We start from the raw sequence: 18,502 nt of genomic DNA, 5'->3' as shown, positions 1-18,502 counted from the left end.
GTACCCTAGAGTTCAGAGTGGGGAAGGAACCTTGACAGTTCCCTACTCTGCCTGAGACTCTATGACCATTGGCAAGTGGCTTAGTCTCTCTGGCCCAGATCCTTAAAGTAAGTAGGCTTCTAATTTTCATTGAAATCAGTGGAAGTTGAGACCCTAAATGCCTTAGAGAGTCCTTGTTCCTCCGTTCCCCCTCTGTTCAATGGGGGAACCAGTATTGCCCTACTTCACTGGGATGTTGGGAGGATACATATGGTAAAGATTATGAGGTGCTCAGGTTGTACAGGAGTGTGTGTTTGCAGGGTGCGGGGGATAGAAATGCTTTAAGTGCCTGGGAAGTGGCACAGGCAATAAAAAACCCTGGTACCACCCCTCCCCTGCTCATGGGAGCCCAGATGGTCCAAGACTGAATGAGCCCGGTGCTGCAGATCAGGTTCTAAAGCTGTCGGGGGGGCCAGTTACCCTCACAGCAGAGGGTGCTGTCGCTGGGGACTGAAGTGCATTGGCAGAGCGGTGGAAGGGAATATGAGTCTTAGCTGCGAGAAAACAAATCTGCCTCCCATTTCCCAGCCTAAGAAATCACGCAGCATCCTTGCCTAGCCTTCCTTACGCCTCACTGGCAGCTCTTGAAGTACTGGGAGCAGCTGGTGCAGCACCCTCCTCACACCTCCGTGGGTAGAAATCTACGTGGCAAGCAATCATAGCTGCCTTAATTAATTCAGACAACAGCTGAGGTGCCCTGGAGTGGGCCGGCAGCCAGCGTTATTGAACCACAGCTGAGCGAGAGGTTGCCGTGCTGGCGAAAGGCACCAGGTGACCAGCCCTGGAGACCGAAAGGTCCCTGATCCACAGCGCAGATCTGGCCTGCACGGCAGCGGTGCGAGCTGCTCTCCCCCGGTGCACACGCACTGGCCCGGTCTGGAGGAAGAACATCTAGAGAAGGTTTCAGTCTGCGTGGCCCATGCAGCGACTGCCAATTGGGGTGAGTTTTTGGTGATGGGGACTGAACAGAAACTCTGTGTCACGGGCTGCCGGCTGATTATGGTGGCGTAAGTAGCTTAAATGTCCTTGTTTTCTCTGTATCTAACCAAAAGCTGATGCCCCCCGTCTGCCATAACTTATGCTACTTTGGCCCATGGGGCCCTTGTTCCTGCTACTACCTCTGCCACCCTCAGGGACAATTTTCTCTTGTAGCTCTCAAAAGCCCTGTAGAAAGGAGGGTCAGGTTCATTATCCCCATGTTACAGACGGGGAAACTAAGGCACAGAGGAGGAACATGACTTGCCCAAGGTCACCCAGCAGGGAAGTGGCACAGGCAAGAATGGAAGGCAAGTTTCCTGCCACCTAGGCCTGTATCTTTGACACTGGCCCATGTTGCTTCCAACAGGTAACCATCCCACCCCTCCCCCTAGACCTGGTGAAGCTCTCACCCCTGTGTCCAATGGGGTCAGACATACGTATGTGAGGACTGGATGTGGGTGGGAAGGAGGGGTGGGGGGACGGATGTGTCCTCCCCTTCACCAGTCCCTCATAGCTCCTCTGCACACAGATACCTACCCCTCAGGGGAAGTGCAAGGCGGGACCCTATAGCGAGCTCTGAGGCAGATCCCTGCAGAGCTACATTTGGAGGATGAGGGGCTGAATCTCAGCATCTCCATCCCCTCACGTGGGTTTTACGTGAGTACAGGGCAATGGGCACCCTTGTTCCTGTGAAGGAGCCAGCACCCCCTCCCCTGCTCATGCGCCCGTAGGTTTGTGTCCACATTCGCTCTCACGACGAGGAGGAGCCTGGACAGCGCCAACTGCAGATCAGATTATCAGCCACTCCCTCCACGGCCCGGCCTCCCACTGGCTTCTTAAACTGTCAAGGACGGGGAAGGAGGGCCACTTCGCGGTCACCATAAGGAGCTTGGGGGACGTGCATTTCAGAGGACATCTCATATGATGCATAGATTACGCACTTCACATAACAAGTCCAATGTTGGCTGAGGTGGCTCATTTACTCCTAAATAAGTAGAGATGCCGGATTTTATGGGTTTACACTACACAATTTTTACGCACAAATTTTGCTGCACAATTTTAAGATACGGACAAGGAGGCAAGTGGATAAGACCTCCCCAGCCCTAGCAATAACTGTGGGGCCCTCAGGTAGCATGTGGTCCTGTATGGAGCAATGCGGAATTTATGGTTTCCCGCTTCACCTGGGTCACTCCTTTTCATTAACCACCCCCACTCATCTCAGGTCAGACCAAATGACCATAATGGTCCCTTCTGCCCATGAATTGTATTAATCTAACATTCCATTTTTGAGGCCATTTCCTTTGGTTTGTAGACTTGAGAGAGCAAAGTAGCAAATCTGGCCATATAGTGAACAAAACCCTTGTTGCAAACTTAATTATGGAGCAGCTGCTGCCCCTTTGTTTTGAGTCTATTTCTTTGGTGGATCACTGATGATAAGTCTGATGGAAGAAATGTGCTTTAAGGATTGTTCATCTCTTGATTACTTCAGATCAAGACTGGATTCCTTTTCTTGGAAGATATTCTTTAGTCAAATACAAGTTATTGGGATTAAAACAGGCATAACCAGATGAAATTCTCTGGCCTCTCTAGCTATGAGGTCAGACTTGAGCAGAAGTCCCCAAACTGTGGGGGGGCACCCCCCTAGAGGGGCATAGAGGAACATTTGGGGGGTGTGGCATTTTCAAATATGTTAATTTCAGTTACAACACAGAACACAAAGTGTACAGTGCTCACTTTATATTTATTTTTTATTACAAATATTTGCTCTGTAAAAAATCAAAAAATATTCAATTCACCTCATACAAGCACTGTAGTGCAATCTTTTTATCCTGAAAGTTGAACTTTAAAATGTAGAATTATGTACAAAAAAAGAACTGCATTCAAAAATAAAACAATGTAAAAATTAAGAGCCTACAAGTCCACTCAGTCCTACTTCTTGGTCAGCCAATCACTCAGACAAAAAAGGTTAGTTACAATTTGCAGGAGATAATGCTGTCTGCTTTTTGTTTACAATGTCACCTGAAAGTGAGAAGAGGCGATCACATGGCACTGTTGTAGCTGGCATGGCAATATATTTACGTCCCAGATGTGCTAAAGATTCATACATCCCTTCATGCTTCAACCACCATTCCAGAGGACATGCTTCCATGGTGATGATGGGTTCTGCTCAATAACGATCCAAAGCAGTGCCGACTGACGCATGTTTATTTTCATCATCTGAGTAAGATGCCACCAGCAGAAGGTCAATTTTCTTTTTTGGTGGTTTGGGTGTTGCTCTTTTAGGACTTCTAAAAGCATGCTTCACACCTCGTCCCTCTCAGCTTTTGGAAGGCCCTTCAGATTCTTAAACCTTGGGTCGAATGCTGTAGCTATTTTTAGAAATCTCACATCGATACCTTCTTTGCGTTTTGTCAAATCTGCAGTGACATGTTTGGAAATCAAACAATATGTGCTGGGTCATCATCTGAGACTGCTATAACATGAAATATATGGCAGAATGCGGGTAAAACAGAGCAGGAGACATACAATTCTCCCCCCAAGGAGTACGGTCACAAATTTAATTGATGCATTATTTTTTTAACGAGCATCATCAGTATGGAAGCGTGTCCTCTGGAATGGTGGCCAAAGCATGGAAGGGGCATACAAATGTTTAGCATATCTGGCATGCAAATACCTTGCAATGCCAGCTACAAAAGTGCCATGTGAACGCCTGTTCTCACTTTCAGGTGACATTGTAAATAAGCAGGCAGTAGTATCTCTTGTCAATGTAAACAAACTTGTTTGTCTTAATGATTGGCAGAATAAGAAGTAGGACTGAGTGGACTTGTAGGCTCTAAAGTTTTACACTGTTTTGTTTTTGAGTGCAGTTATCTAACCAAAAAAATCTGCATTTGTAAATTACACTTTCAAGATAAAAGGATTGCACTACAGTACTTGTGTGAGGTGAACTGAAAAATATTATTTTTTGTTTATCATTTTTACAGTGCAAATATTTGTAATCAAAAATAATAAAGTGAGCACTGTGCACTTTGTATTTTGTGTTGTAATTGAAATCAATATTGAAAATGTAGAAAAACATCCAAAAATATTTAATATATTTCAATTGGTATTCTATTGTTACAAGTGCAATTAATCACAATTAATTTTTTAAATCGCGATTAATATTTTTTTAGTTAATCGTGTGATTTAACTGCAATTAACTGACAGCCCTAATTACAACCCATCCTTGATGGGGACCATGTTCTGAAAGAAATCTTTCCTGGAGTCCCTCTTTTGGCTTTCAGACAACCCTCCCCCATCCCCAAGCTCATCATCATAAGTAAGATCCCCACAGAGCAAGACACACCAACTCAAAGTGGCACCAGACCCTCCCAGAACAACAGATGCAAAACCTGTAGACATATCTCCACTGCTACAAGGATCAACACTCCCCACAACCCACCTTTCAAGATCCAGGGGTCCGACACATACCTATCACAGCATGTGGTGTACCACATCCGAAGCACTAACTGTCCCAATAACAATAGACAGACAATCCCTGCGCTTTTGAATGAACTCACACAGAAAAATGATAAAAGATCATATCACCGGTGGGCAAACGCTTTTCACAAAGCGATCACTCTATATCTGAGCTCTCAGTCTCCACCCGCAGAGGAAATGTGCACAACACCTGTGAGCTTAAATTCCTAACTTTACTAGCTATTTTCTCTCTCACCAACAGAAGTTGGTCCAATAAAAGATATTCCCTCAGCCACATTGCCTTACTTAGGGCTGGTCTACACTAGGGAATTAGGTTGGTATCTGTACGTCGCTCAAGGACATGAAAAATTCACACCCTAACCCCCAGTGTAGGCAACATTAGGCTGAAGGAAGAATTCTTCCATTGTCCTAGCTACCTCCTTTCGGGGAGGCGGATTGCCTACACTGATGGGAAAATCCCTCCCATCGGCATAGGCCATGTCTTCACTGGCTGCACTGGCTCAGTGTTTGAAGTGTAGACAAGCCCTTACAAACCCAGTAGGGGTTTCGGAGTCGTAAAATTATGAAAAAGGCCAGTAGAAGTTAGTAGCAACAAAAAAACCACAGGGCGACCGTCGCTCAGCATAAAACAGAGCCCTATCAGTTACTCCCCCACCAGAATTCAGGAGACGTAGGTTCAAGGCTCAACTTTGCCATAGATTCCCTATGTAGCTTGGGGAATTTCAGCTAGTGTCTCTGTGCCTCAGTTCTCCAGTTGTGAAATGAAGATAACACCACTTCCCTACCGCTTAGGTGTGCTGAGGGAGGAACTGCTAGGCCTGGCTAGGAAATGGTTTTCTTGTCCTGTGAAAATTTTCGGGATTTTGAAAATTTTTCCTCTCTTGAATTGGAACCAAAAGTAAAAAAATCTTGAAAATTTGTGCGAACCAAAAATCCAGGGAGGGAAATGGTTTGGGTCAGTCAGAATGTTTTGCTTTGATCATTTCCAAGCATCGTGGCTTGATTTTGACCATTTTCTTTACTCTAATTAGCTCAACTTTCAAAACAAAAAGGTGATTTTGTACCAGAAAATCAAAATTTCATCATTGTGAAAATGTCAAAAATGTTCCATTGCACCAATTTGGAAACTTTTTTCCAAAAGTTTTTGAGCTGAGAAATGCTTGAAAACTGACCTTTTCCAGGGAAAAGTTTCCATTTCACCCAACCAGTATTTTTGGACAAAAAAAAATCTTTCATGGAAAATTCCCAACCAGCTCCACACACATCAAAGACTGTGAGGCACTCGGTTACTATGGTAATGGAGGCTGTATAAGTACCTTACATAAATACTGGAGACTCGATCCTCCTGAAGTAGGGCAATGTCTCTGTGTTTGAGTTGCAAACACCAAAAGGGAATATTCATTTAAAAACAATGGCCTCCACTGAAAACTGATTTAAAATAAATTCTGGGAATGTAACTCAGCAACAAAGCAGCTGCCATAGCACTCACTGGAAACTGGTTTAGTAGGAGATAACACTCTACTACTGCTAACAGAGTTGATCCTTTTACTCAGTCTATGCCTGCACTGAAAACCCTGCAGCTGCAGCATGTCTGCAGTGTAGACACTCACTGCAGTGACGGGAGGGGTAGGGTCTCCTGTCTCTGTAATTAAGCCACCTCCCTGAGTGCACGTCTACACTTAAATAGTGCAGCTGGGTCAGTCTAGCACTTTAATTAAGATGTTCTACGCCAAAGGTGCAGTTCATCCACCTCCCAGAGAGGCAGTAGCTACGTCAGTGGGAGAAACTCTCCTGCCGACATAGTGCTGTTTACATGGGGGCGTTGGTCGGTATAACTACATCACTGAGGGGTGTGGATTTTTCACACCCCAGAGTGACGTAGCTACACTGACGTAAGTATTCAGTGCAGATCGGCCCTCAGGTTGATTAACTCTGCCCTGTGATGCAGCAAGTCATAGGTTCATAGAATCATAGAATATCAGGGTTGGAAGGGACCCCAGAAGGTCATCTAGTCCAACCCCCTGCTCAAAGCAGGACCAATTCCCAGTTAAATCATCCCAGCCAGGGCTTTGTCAAGCCTGACCTTAAAAACCTCTAAGGAAGGAGATTCTACCACCTCCCTAGGTAACGCATTTCAGTGTTTCACCACCCTCTTAGTGAAAAAGTTTTTCCTAATATCCAATCTAAACCTCCCCCAGTGCAACTTGAGACCATTACTCAAAACTTGCTGGGAACTTTGGGATGGTCGTAAAGACACATTTTTGTTGGCTTAAATTTCAGTTTAGGGCCAGATTTGAATCGGCAGCGTCCTTTAAATACAAGCCGAAGGGGCTTGGGAACTCTTACGTGCACGATGTTCGATGCTCAGTCATGCTCCTTCCTTCTCCATGCATGAAATTGCAGTTCTAACACAGCTGCAACAGACACCGGAGAGGAGAACTCAGCTTGGAGCTGCTCTCAAATTACACCTCTCTTCGGGCGACGGATATTTCAGTCCATTCCTAATGCAGATGACCGATTCAGAGCAATTCCCATCACATTGGCATGCTTCCTTTCACGCAGGGTTCCATTAGACTCCATTTGGGGTGGATAGTATTTCTTTGTGTGACCTCTGACTCCTAGGTGTAGGCCCGAGATTTAACTCACCCCCTACTAAATCAGTCTCGGGTGAAACTTACGGATTTCTACCACTAAAATTAAGAGGAAAAAATGCTCCAATGCTACTAAGGTGCCCCCACCTCAGGAATGCCCCTAACAAGAGATATAACACCAAGCGTTGTAAAGTAGAGACCCCCAGGCACTGGGAAGTTTAGGGAGGAAACAGAAAGCCCCCAAGAATTGGTGAAATAGATAAGCTAAGCTCTGACCAGTGAATTTACGCTGACCATCTGCACAGACAAAGAAGGTCATAAATAAAAGACAATTTGGGCATGAGAGATAAAATGTAAAAAGAGTTGAGCAGGGAGGAGAAAACATAGGTGCCAGTGCGTGATTGGTTAAAGTTTGTTACCTGGCGGACTGAATAACGTGATAGGTTTAGTGAAGTTAAAGGAGGTAGCTAGTTTTACCTACATAATGTAACAAAAAACCAATGCTCTTTGGGAACCATCTCCAGACTGGAATTTAACATCAAGCTGCTGGAAGTTGACCCCTCCGCACGATCCTGACACGCAGAGGCATTGCTGGAAACCTCCAGATGCGAGGATCCTGAGTGGCCATCGGGTGAATTTTGTCTGTATATAGAGAGTGGTGAGCATAAGAGGTTTACTTGGTATATATATTCTGTGTGTGTTGCTAACAAATAGATGTTTAGAGCACAGCTGTGTACGGCTCCTTCACTGGGAAAAGTTTCCGCAGACCCATAGAGCCCGGAGCCCCATGGGAAAGGCAGGTACCTAAATTGACCAGGCCATGCCTTGAGCCTTCAGTAGGGTATAGGCAGGGTGCCCTAGATTTTTTGCGGATAACATAGGCCACTCCTGTAAGCACTAAACAATACTGTGTACAGAGCATCACAGCCCCTGCATATGCTGTGGCCATCATTTCTGTGTTTAAGACAAAAGGTTATCAGTAACTTCGGGTATGTCTACACAGCAAAATCAAAATTAAAAAACTGGAGCAGCAAGTGTCAGAGCCCAGGTCAACTGACTTGGGCTTGTATGGTTCATGTAACCGGGCTAAAAATAGCAATGTAGACATTCCGGCTCGGCCTGGAACCTGTCTCCGAGACCTTCCCCCCTGCTGGGTTTCAGAGTCCAGGCTCCAGCCCGAGCCCAAACGTCTACACTGCTATTTTTAGCCCCAGAGTGTGAGCCCTGTGAGTCCAAGTCAGTTGACCCGGGCTCTCAGACTCCATATCACTGGGTGTTTAAGGGTTGGGTTTTTTTGTTCGGTTTTGTTGCTGTTACGATGTACCCTGAGGGTCCAATTCTATGCTGCACCTCTAGGGGGCGCAGCAGGGAAGGTGGTGCACAGGGGACAGGGCAAAGTCTGGAATGGCCTCAGGTGTAAATTACAGCAGCCTCTCTCAGGCTGAAGCAGAAACTAGACTCCCCATAGCATTATGGGTTATGGGCCTATCCCAATCCACCCCCTTCCCTCCCTCTATGCAGGGTCTTGGAGGGGCAGGGAAGGGGAAACATAGTGACCTTACAGTCCCCCAGCCCCTTGTGGGGGCCTTTATGGCTCCTATAAACTGCAGGAGTTGAGGGGCAGAACCTATCCCTCAGGATTTGGAGTGGAACCTCAATTAGCCTCTAATGATCTGGACTCTGAAGTGCTTACCAGCATCTAGAGCATTAAATCACTTACAAGCCGTTCACATTTTAAGTCAGAACTATTTGACACCGCTCCGTCTAAGTAAAAAAAAACAAAACAAAAGAAATACCCTTGTTAATTTCTGATTCATCAGAAACAGACAAAAGGCAGGGTGGAGAGATCATATTCACCCAAATGGAAAAGGAGATAGCTGGGAGGGACAGAAGCTTTATTTACAGCATTATACAATGGAGCAGAAAGAAAACTTAAAAGGCACCACTCTTCACTATCCTCTTAAAATGTCTCACGTAATTAGCCCGGATGGATGCTGATGCTTTGCTTACAACTCGCCTGTTTCGGAGAACAAATAACTTTTATTACTAATTGCATGGGATTAGGCATATCTAAAGGTCACAGGCTGTTCTGGGAGACTGGGCTTTAAAACACACACACACGTAGCAGGAGGGCAACGGGCAGACCAAACGAACGCCAAGCAAGCGGACTTCTGCAGAGACCTATGAGGCTCCGTATGGGTACGGGGGATCCACCAGCCTGGGGTGATTGCAGGATGAGGTCCAAAGCGTTCAGTGGGTTTCAGTGACTTCATGGGTAGCCCCCCAGAATGACTGAGGAGACGAAAGACTGAAGAGAACAGTGTTCTTCTCACACAACCCCCTACATTGTCCTCCACCGCCTTCTGCATGTGTAACCCACTAGTCACTGTGTGTTATGTGTCCATCTCTGTGCTTGATCCACAGAGCACATGAGTCTGGTACAGACCCAGCATTCTAGCATGAACTGTGGAGACTCCTGCTCTCTGTGCTGGAGGGCCCTGGCAGTGCCATTGTGCTTAGACTGGCTCGAAGATGAGTTAAAAGGGACCTCCTGGGTCACTGAGTCCGGCCCCTGCCATCCCAGGCAGCCCTGTCCTATCATCCTGTTCATAAACTTACTATGAGCATATTGGCTGTTCGGAACAGGGGGAGCTGATTTCTCCAAAGTGGTTCCATCATTAAATCTATCGATGTCTCAGTGCAAGTTTATTTCAAAACCAGGGTTGAGTCCAGACTACGCTCCCAAATGGAGCACCGTCTGAGACTAGAGGGCATCCAAACCCCACTCTGGAGCCAAAATTTAAAAATATTACCTTGCATCTATGTAGCGGCTTCCCCCTTGCTGTCATCATAACCAACCAATATACTGTGAGAGTCTTACATTAATGCCAAAAGCCCCCCACTGAGATCAGGGCCCCATTTAGGGTGACCAGATGTCCCAATTTTATAGGGAGAGTCCCGATATTTGGGGCTTTTTTTTATATATATGGGCTTCTATTACTCCCCACCCCCTGTCCTGGTTTTTCACACTTGCTGTCTGGTCACCCTAGCCCCATTGTGACACAATGTAATACACAAAGTAAGAGACAGTCCCTTCCCCAAAGGCCTCACGACCTACACAGAGAAGGAAGACAAAAAGTGCAAGAAAAGAAGTATTATGCCCAGTTTGTTGGTAAGGACACTGAGGCCCAGAGAGATCAAGTAACTTGTCCAAGATCACACAGGAAGTTTTTAGCAGTGCGAGGATTGAACGTAGTCTTCCTCCTTCCCAATCCAGAGCCAAATAATTTGAATCATCTGAAATCCAGACTGTCAGGCCTTGGCCCCATCTCTAATTTTAAAAATCAAAAGGAAAACCCTATCTTGAAAAACTCACATGGCTAAGGAGTAACCTTTTCCCTGTTCTCTGGTACTCTCCAGGCTTGCCAATGAATCTAGCTTACAAGCTTTAATGGAGGTGAGCTCTAATGAGAGATGCTCACCTGGCTCTAGCAACCTGAAGCCTTATCCTGTAAGGTTATACAGCCTTAGGTCCATGTTAACCTGAAAAAGAGCCCCAGGTGTGGCTAATCTCTCATGAGAACTGAAGGGTCTCACTATTGCACAGGATCAGGACCAGAGACTGCAAGTGTCAAGTGGAACTTTAGCTCGTTGGACCTCGCACCCATTAAAGACCCTTCCCGACTATTGTAAAATAGCTAAGACTAACGAGCCAATGAGATGACCTCTCAGTTTACTGACTGTAATAATAAATTAAATGGATCACAATATCATGCAACGCAGACTCCCCTGCCCCCTGGAAAGGGCCGTCTTTGCGGATGGAGTGAAGAGTTGTGAAGGGATCCTTACTCTCACTGTTATTTTGTTCATAACAAGCTGCTGCTTGCTACATGACAGACCTCCAGTCTAGACAATGGTTAGCATAAGAAGACCCAAGAATGATATACTGCTGAAGTACACAGAGGCTTCATTTGTGAAAGTTATCAAGCGATCTCCTGCGTCTTCATAAAATGGACATCCATGGAAACACCCCCCAACACACTTTTGGGAGGGCTCCAGCACCCCTGGTTTGATGCTTAAACCCAGGCTGCAGGGAGGTGCCTTGTTCTTCTTGCAATCTATAGCTGGGAACCCCTGGAGTCAGGTGACTTGGGCACCTAAGCTGCTTCTTGCGAGAATGAGTTAGGCTCCTGCTGGGGCCAGGGGATGGGCAAAGAAAGAACAGAGGCCCAAGCTCAGGAGTAGTCAATAGGCAGACTGTAGGCCAAATCTGAACCACCAGATGCTTTTGAGTGGACCCTGAAATCTTTGTATTTACTTATTATCATTACTGGAGTTGTCTTTTTTTCCTCTGGGGTCTGCACCAAAAAATGTGGCCCTTTACAAAAAATAATTGACTAGCTGTTCCCTAGTTTTTAACCATTAGCCTTGTGGTTAGAAGAGCTAGTTAGTCTGTAGAAGACCCTGGTTCAATTCCCCACTACCTGCTGAGGAGACAGGATTTGGACACAGAATCCCCATGTCTTAGATGAATGCTTTGGGATACTCTGAGGTGGGGCTTTATCAGTCTTTCCTGTTGAAGCCAGGCCACCTCAATTAAATAATTAAATATTAATTGGGCCAGACACAGCATGAGACTCACTCTGCAATTGGTGGTTACAGTACTGTGCTGAGAGGTAGGGGGATCCCTGGTCAATTCTCTTCTCTTTCCCTTTTGAGGAAGACAGGCAGAGGTATGTTCATCTTTCCTGGTTTGTGCTGGTCTTTAGTGGTGAGACAGGTAGTAGGGTGCATGGGCCGGGGCAGAAACTTAAACTGTGGGGGACCTTTTACAGCAAAGGTTTAGCTGCCCAGTGAGTTTAAGCTTCCAGAGGATTAGGCAGCAGCTGAGCATGGGTTTTCTGGATTGCAGGGGTGCCTAAAACTGAGATGTAGGTGCCTTAATCCCTTTGTAGATCTGGCTTTAAGATCCTAATAAATAAAGAGTAAAAAGGGTAGAATACAACTCCGAGTGTGTTTTTGAATTTGCAAGAGTTCACACCAAGAATGCTAGGACGCTCCTCAAACAACACAACATAGACATTTAAAGAAGGGTTGAACTGACTAAACCACACACTGAATGCTAAACACCTGGTGAACCTTCTAGCTCTCTAACACCTCCACCCAATCCAGGCCTTTTTAAGGAGGTCTTTCTCGATGCTTCTCTCCATTAGGATTGAGTTAAACCTGCTGTTCAAACTCTTCAAGCCAACCATTGGTTTGATGGTTCCAAACTCCGCTCTAAAATGCAGGATGAGGGGAGCATCAATAAAGTGGGGGGAGCTGAGGAGGCTGTTTCTCAGGCCAGTTCCTGTTTTCATCTTGCCTGCTTTGCCTCTTCAAAGTGTAAGGACGCAGGCCCAGAGAATGAGACAGAAAGGTTTTAGCAGAAGCTAAAGTCCAGGTAAAAAGAATAAGGGGATGGAAAAAGCCCTGGGAGGGGAATAAAAAGGTCACTGTGCAAATCAGTGATGCACCAGCAAGATAATCTGGGAGGGATCAGGGAAACACACTGATTGATACCCTAGGCATTTGAGTAGGCTAAGTTTGTAGCAGCAAGAGGGTCAGGTAAGGACAGAGACTTCTCTATACTTATTTGAAGCAAAGCTTTATGATTCTCCTGTCCTACTAATGTTTTCATAGCCTAGCCGTGGGTGGTCCTAAAACACAAAGAGGACGATACTCCGTCCTGGGCTAGATGTTAATGCCGATGTCCAAGAGGAGACTCGGACCCCTGAGGTGGTTCTAGGAAGTGATGTAAGGCATACCTGCCCTGCCGTGCCCCACGCCGCCAGGGTCTCTGCAGTGGTCTCAGCCTCTCTTGCCCGGTAGGCAAAGCACGATGGCGTAGGCTGTTACCAGCTTGCCCCTTGTAAGTTGCATACCGCTGGAGTTCACAGCTGATCGCCACTGGGAGGGTGCCGGTGGATGAGGGGGATGGAGAAATGATGCAGACTAACGGGCCATCGATACAAAGCAGTTTTAAATGGGTGCCATGTAATGGAAGCTGACTCGCTGTTGCTCTAATAAATTTGGTAGTCTCTAAGGTGCCACAAGTCCTCCTTGTTCTTTTTGTAGCTATACTAGCTGGTCTCCTGGCTGTAGGAAAGTATCTGTATGATACTGACCATCCTTTAGGATTTGTCTACGCCACACGGCTTTTAGTGACACGGCCGCGTTGCTAAAAGCCGGGCAGCGTAGCCGCTGTTAGTCCGCACTTTTACTGACAAAATACTTCCACCCCCAACGAGCGGCGTTCGTGTTATCGACAGGAGAGGGCTCCTGCTGACAACCTGCTGTTCACACTGACACTTGCAGTGGCAAAACTTTTGTCTTTCAGGGGTTGGGGGGGATTAGCACCTCTGAAGGACATAAGTTTTGTGGCTCAGTTGCCAGTGTAGACACAGTGTAGACTAGATCTCTACTTACTTTCTTTCTGGATCCCTGTCTTGTGTTCTGGAAGATGGCCCTTCCATCAAGCTGAGGTATCGATCTGTCCCCCATTGTAACAGTATCAGAGTGATTCACAGCCATTAATGTATTTATCCTCACAACATCCCTGGGAGGCTGGGCAGTGCTATTATCCCTATGTATGGAGTACAGAGGCTAAGTGACTTGCCTAAGGCATATAGGGAGTCAACAGAAGTGTAGGGACTCAAACCTAGGTCTCCAAAGCCCCAGGAAGGCTCACTAACCACTAGACCATCCTTCTGCTTTCCATAAGGGCAGAGGCGGCAGGTTTGTATAATTTTTGGTGGTGCCTAGAATGGGTCCAAGTCCCACGTGGGCCTCCCCAACACCTGCCTAAGGCTCTGGGAGGGAGTTTGGGTCTGGGAGGCAGTTTGGGTGTGAGAGGGGTGTGAGCTTTGGGACGGAGTTTGGGTGCTAGGTGCAGGCTCTGGGCTGGGGCAGGGGGTTGGGATGCAGGAGGGGGTTTGGGGTGCAGGCTCAGGGTTTGGGGTGCAATAGGGGTGCAGGCTCTGGGAGAGAGTTTGGGTGTTGGGTGCGGGCTCTGGGCTGGAATGGGGCTGGGATGCTGGAGGGGGTTTGGGGTGCTGGGTGTGGAGTCTGCGGGGGTTGGGTGCAGGCTCTGGACTGGGACAAAGGGTTGGGGTGCAGGAGGGGCTGTGGGGCTAGGCCGGGGATGAGGAGTTTGGGGTGCAGCAGGCAGGCTGCCCCGGGGCTTGGGTCCAGAGAGGAGCATTCCTCCCAGCCCTCTCCCCACCGGCAGCAGCAAACTTGGGGGGAGGGGGGCACCTCCCCCCCCAGACAATACTCACCCAAGCCCCTCCTGCCCCCTCCCCCCCCCAGGCTGCTGCTCAGGAGGTCCAGCCAGCATAAGCCACCCCAGCTCTGGAGACGACTCGGTGTTGCCAGCCGGGGCGGGGTGGGGGGGGTATGCACCTCCTCTCTCGGCAGGCAAAGCAGCTGCCTCCGCCTGCCCCCGCACCACTCCCTGGTAGCCGCCGGCCGCAGGAGCGGCCAGGGAGGGAACCCAGTGCGGAGCTGCAGGGGGCAGCCGCCCGCTGCCTAGGCCAGGGCCGCTCGGGGGAGACACGTGGGGGCAGCCAGTGGGGCCGGGGCAGAAACCTGGCCCCAAACATTGGCGGAGCCGATTGCTGGAGCCTGGGTGTAACCCACGCACTTCCTGGGTGTGGTGTTCTCCGCGAGAGTGCTCAGGCCTTAGCTAACAGCCAGCTGGCGTTTCGCTTCTGCAGTAGAGGCTCCTGCACTAAGCTCCAGAGGTCCCCGGTTCGTTCCGCCCGCCGACGACCGGGGTCTGTCGGCGTTCCACGGGCCCATACAACTCGCCGCCTCTGCATAAGGGGCTCTCTTGAGCTCAGTGCAATGTTTTGCTGCTTAATCCTTTTAATCTTTGCAGTGTTTGTTAGCACAGCTCAGCTTAACATGAATTAAAGGTGCTGGGCCTCTAATTTCTGGACCGCACAGTTAAGGCCCAGCGAGTCATTTGAGGTAACAGCACTTCGCGGGTGAAATGTTTTAGAACAGCCCGTAATTACGCTGCCTTTACAAATGGAGACTGAGACTAAGGCCCATGGGTGGTGGGTATAATAGGCTGGGGAGGCTTCGCCGCGGGACCCCCGGTTGCGGGGTTGGCGGCAAAGATTTTGCTTTATTATGCCCCATGCAGGTTCCAGGGAGGCCAAGGCACATACCACCTCCTCAGCCGCCCCGGAACCTGCATGGGGCATATCAAAATTGTCTGAGAACAGATGCTTTCCCCTGGGCGTGTTGGGGGAGGGGAGGCACGGCGCCTGTCTGACCGTTTGAGGTGGGGGAGGCGCCTGTCTTGGGGCTTCAGCCGTGTGGAGGGCATGGGCGGAAGGGAAAGAGCTGGGGGCTAGCCTCCTCAAAGGGGGGCTCCACCCACTCACGCAAAGGTCAATAGCTGACAGGTGCTCGCTGCGCTTGGGTGCTTTGCCTTCTGGGTGCCCGACTTGCAGGGTTTTAAGAACCCAGCACCCGCAAAGGAGGTCGTGCTTTCAGAAGACGTCTGCTCTTCTCGAGGCACCGTCAGTGGCCAGATTTTGCTGGGGGGCTCGGCCTGTTGCTTGCTGAGGCCTCTGAACATCTGGCCGCCCGTGTTGCCATGAGATGAGCTGGTTGGAGTCTGACAGTTCAGTCTTGGGGCAAATTTCAAGGTTTCAAAATGTGTCTTTGCTCCACACGGACACGAAGACAAAACCTTTAGGAATCGGCGTGGCCAGAAATGGCTGGTTTTTGGATTGGAGATGTCTGGCTTTTAGTTGGGGGGTCTGTATGGGGGAGTGACCTGGAAGCATTAAAACCTTCCCTTTGAAATGGATGCATCTCTGTGAAACGTTTCCACTTTGAGTGCGGAGCACTCTGGAGAGTCGGACCCTCGTGGCCTGATGTTCAGATGGAGCGGCTGTTCCCATTGGCTTCAATGGAGGCTGCAGGTCCAATAGCCCTAGGCATGTCCAGCTTGACATGTGAAGTTAGTGGACCCATTAGAATACAGCGATTTAAATGATTTGACCAAGGGCACGTAGTGAGTCAGTGGCAAAGCTCAGGTCACCGCCTGGGAGTAGGGTGACCAGATGTCCCGATTTTATAGGGACAATCCTGCTTTTTGGGGGCTTTTTCTTATATAGACACCTATTCCCCCACTCCCTGTCCCGGTTTTTCACACTTGCTATCTGGTCACCCTACCTGGGAGTCCCTATTGTGACCTGAAGCTCAAACTACCCGTCACCTAGTGGCTAACTGCTAAAACCTGCAGCCCAGAGGCTGTGACTTTCCCAGCCAAGGTGATGTGGAGGATAGAAACACAGACTGCTAATTACTGGCTCCCATGTCATGCCGATACAGCACTCTGGTTTCTCTTCCCTATTCTGTGCTGGTGTTGCTAATCTCCCCGCAGTGAGATGTGTAACCCACTGGTCAATGTGTCCCTCTGTGACCGCCCCACCGAGGTTAGTGTTACAGCCCCCCTAGCATGGAGCCTGGTTCTTGTGGCTCAAGCCTTATCGCTTTGGAGGTCCCTGGTGTGTTAGTCACTGTGGAGGTGGTAGCAGATCCCCTGCCCCACTGGGGAAACTGGCTTGCTCTGCATGCCAGCATCCCTTGAGAATGGGAAGCAGTAGGCATAGACTGATGCCTCCCAGATCTTAGTCTGGGCAGAGGTGACTGGGAATATCTGGGCTAGATACGGTTATTATGACAGTAGTTTTTTGCTTGTCCTTTAGTGCAGTACTCTAACTTATTAGTTGAGAACTGATAGCCACTGCCTGCCAGTTTGTAGTAATGAGCCATGAAGTTTCTTCAATGTGTTCTCCTCCCCCCTCCAACTGGGTTGACGGGGAGGACAAGGAGTTTTCCACAGGGAGCTCAGGGGGCTGTTTGCCCAGGTGAATACCTGGCCAGAAGGAGGTGCTGTGAACAGCCTGAGAGCTGAATGCAGTGGGGAGGCCTATCCGGGAGCCATAGGGCCCAACAGAGGGCTGCTGACAGAGCTTGGAAGGTTCTGGGGTGGGGGACTAGCCCCCTGGGTGCGGAGAGGTGAATGAGCTGGCCGGGTGAACTGCTAAGGGCTCAGAGAAGAAGGCCACGTGGAGGAAGGTGTGACAACTCCGAGGAAAACGAATGGCACAAAGGAGACGGGTCAGAGGGTGGCTTGGCTGGGACTAGTGGGATGAGATGCAGGCAGGGTGAAATTGTGCGGGGTGCTGAAGGAAAGGAGAAGGAGCTAGCCTGTGTTGCGGAAGGAGAGGAAGCCAGTGAAGGGAGTGAGAAGGGGGGTGCGGACAGATGCTCTTGGCAGCATCACGTTGGATGCATGAGAGGAAATAAGGAAAGTCCGAGGTAACCAAGACAGTCTGTCGTAGCCATTAGCCACTGCAAAATGGCTCCTAACAATTGGTTGCCTTTACTTGACTGCTGACCACCTTAAATGTGCAGTAGTTTACAGGTGCCTCCCTCGAACACAGGCCCGCTGGAAGCAACAAGCTTCAACTAAGCAAACCTCTAACTCCTCAGAGCTACCTTAAATTCTCCACTCTCCACATTGGTCCTCCCTGGGTAAGGTGACCAGATGTCCTGTTTTTAAAGGGACAGTCCTGTTTTTGGGGACTTTTTCTTATATAGGTGCCTATTCCCGCCACCCCCACCCCACCCCCGTCCCGTTTTTTCACTGTTGCTGTCTGGTCACCCTATCTCTGGGTAACGTGCAAAGAAAACAAGATGCATGCAACCTGCTGTCTGCACCACCAGTATCCCCACCCCACTTTTCCCAGTCCAAGTGGGGGAAGTCCCTTACCTCTATTAACTGGCTCATGGCGGCTCTGGAGTAAGACAGCAGGAGAGCCGAGCATCTTTGCCAGCAGAGAGGATGCTGATCCCACGCCATCTTATTCCCTCTGTCTGTCTCTCTCTCTCTGTCTCTTGCTTGCTCTCTGTACTGGAGCCCAAGCAGGAAGGGTGATTGATAGCCGGCTAGCTTCCAACAGCAGTCTCGGCATCTGCCAGAAGCTACCCCGTACAGTCCTTTCCACTCCTTGCAGCCTTGCTTTCCAGTCCAGCAGTCGCAGAGCCAGCCCTGGGGAGTCATTAATTAATTAGATTGGTGTCGCTTACAGAATGCTCTGGGCCGAGGGGTGGGAGTGCTCTGAGCTCTAACCTTGCCAGCAAGGTGGTGACTGGAGATCAGACCCCACTCCCCAGAGAGGAAAGCTATTTACTTATTACAGCCCTGCTTCCGTACAGCTGATGACTGGTTCCAGCTCTCATCTCTTGTTTTCTCCTGGTCGGTCGATAGCCATGTCTCTTCCCTGACCAGAAGGGCGGCAAGCCAAGCTATGTGTAATCCGTGTTGTAGCTAGCTAATACTGGCA

At 48.8% G+C, this 18,502-nt stretch overlaps 1 protein-coding gene across 1 annotated transcript in view; it reads right to left on the bottom strand.

Annotated features, from left to right (window-relative positions):
- The window catches only part of TMIE (transmembrane inner ear), a gene marked incomplete at its 5' end in the record, with an annotated part of 52,603 nt that extends 34,585 nt beyond the window's left edge, over positions 1-18,018 (bottom strand). Inside the window, one exon of the mRNA XM_084618335.1 lies at positions 17,929-18,018. Within this exon, the coding sequence (XP_084474461.1) occupies positions 17,929-18,018 (90 nt within the window). The remainder of the gene's footprint in view (positions 1-17,928) is intronic.
- Positions 18,019-18,502: the final 484 nt, after the last annotated feature.

The sequence above is a fragment of the Lepidochelys olivacea genome (assembly GCF_965140295.1).
Source record: "Lepidochelys olivacea isolate rLepOli2 genome assembly, chromosome: 2".
In the NCBI taxonomy this organism is placed as follows: domain Eukaryota; kingdom Metazoa; phylum Chordata; order Testudines; family Cheloniidae; genus Lepidochelys; species Lepidochelys olivacea.
Note: the sequence above shows the minus strand (reverse complement) of the source record. Positions and strands in the feature narration are given on the sequence as shown.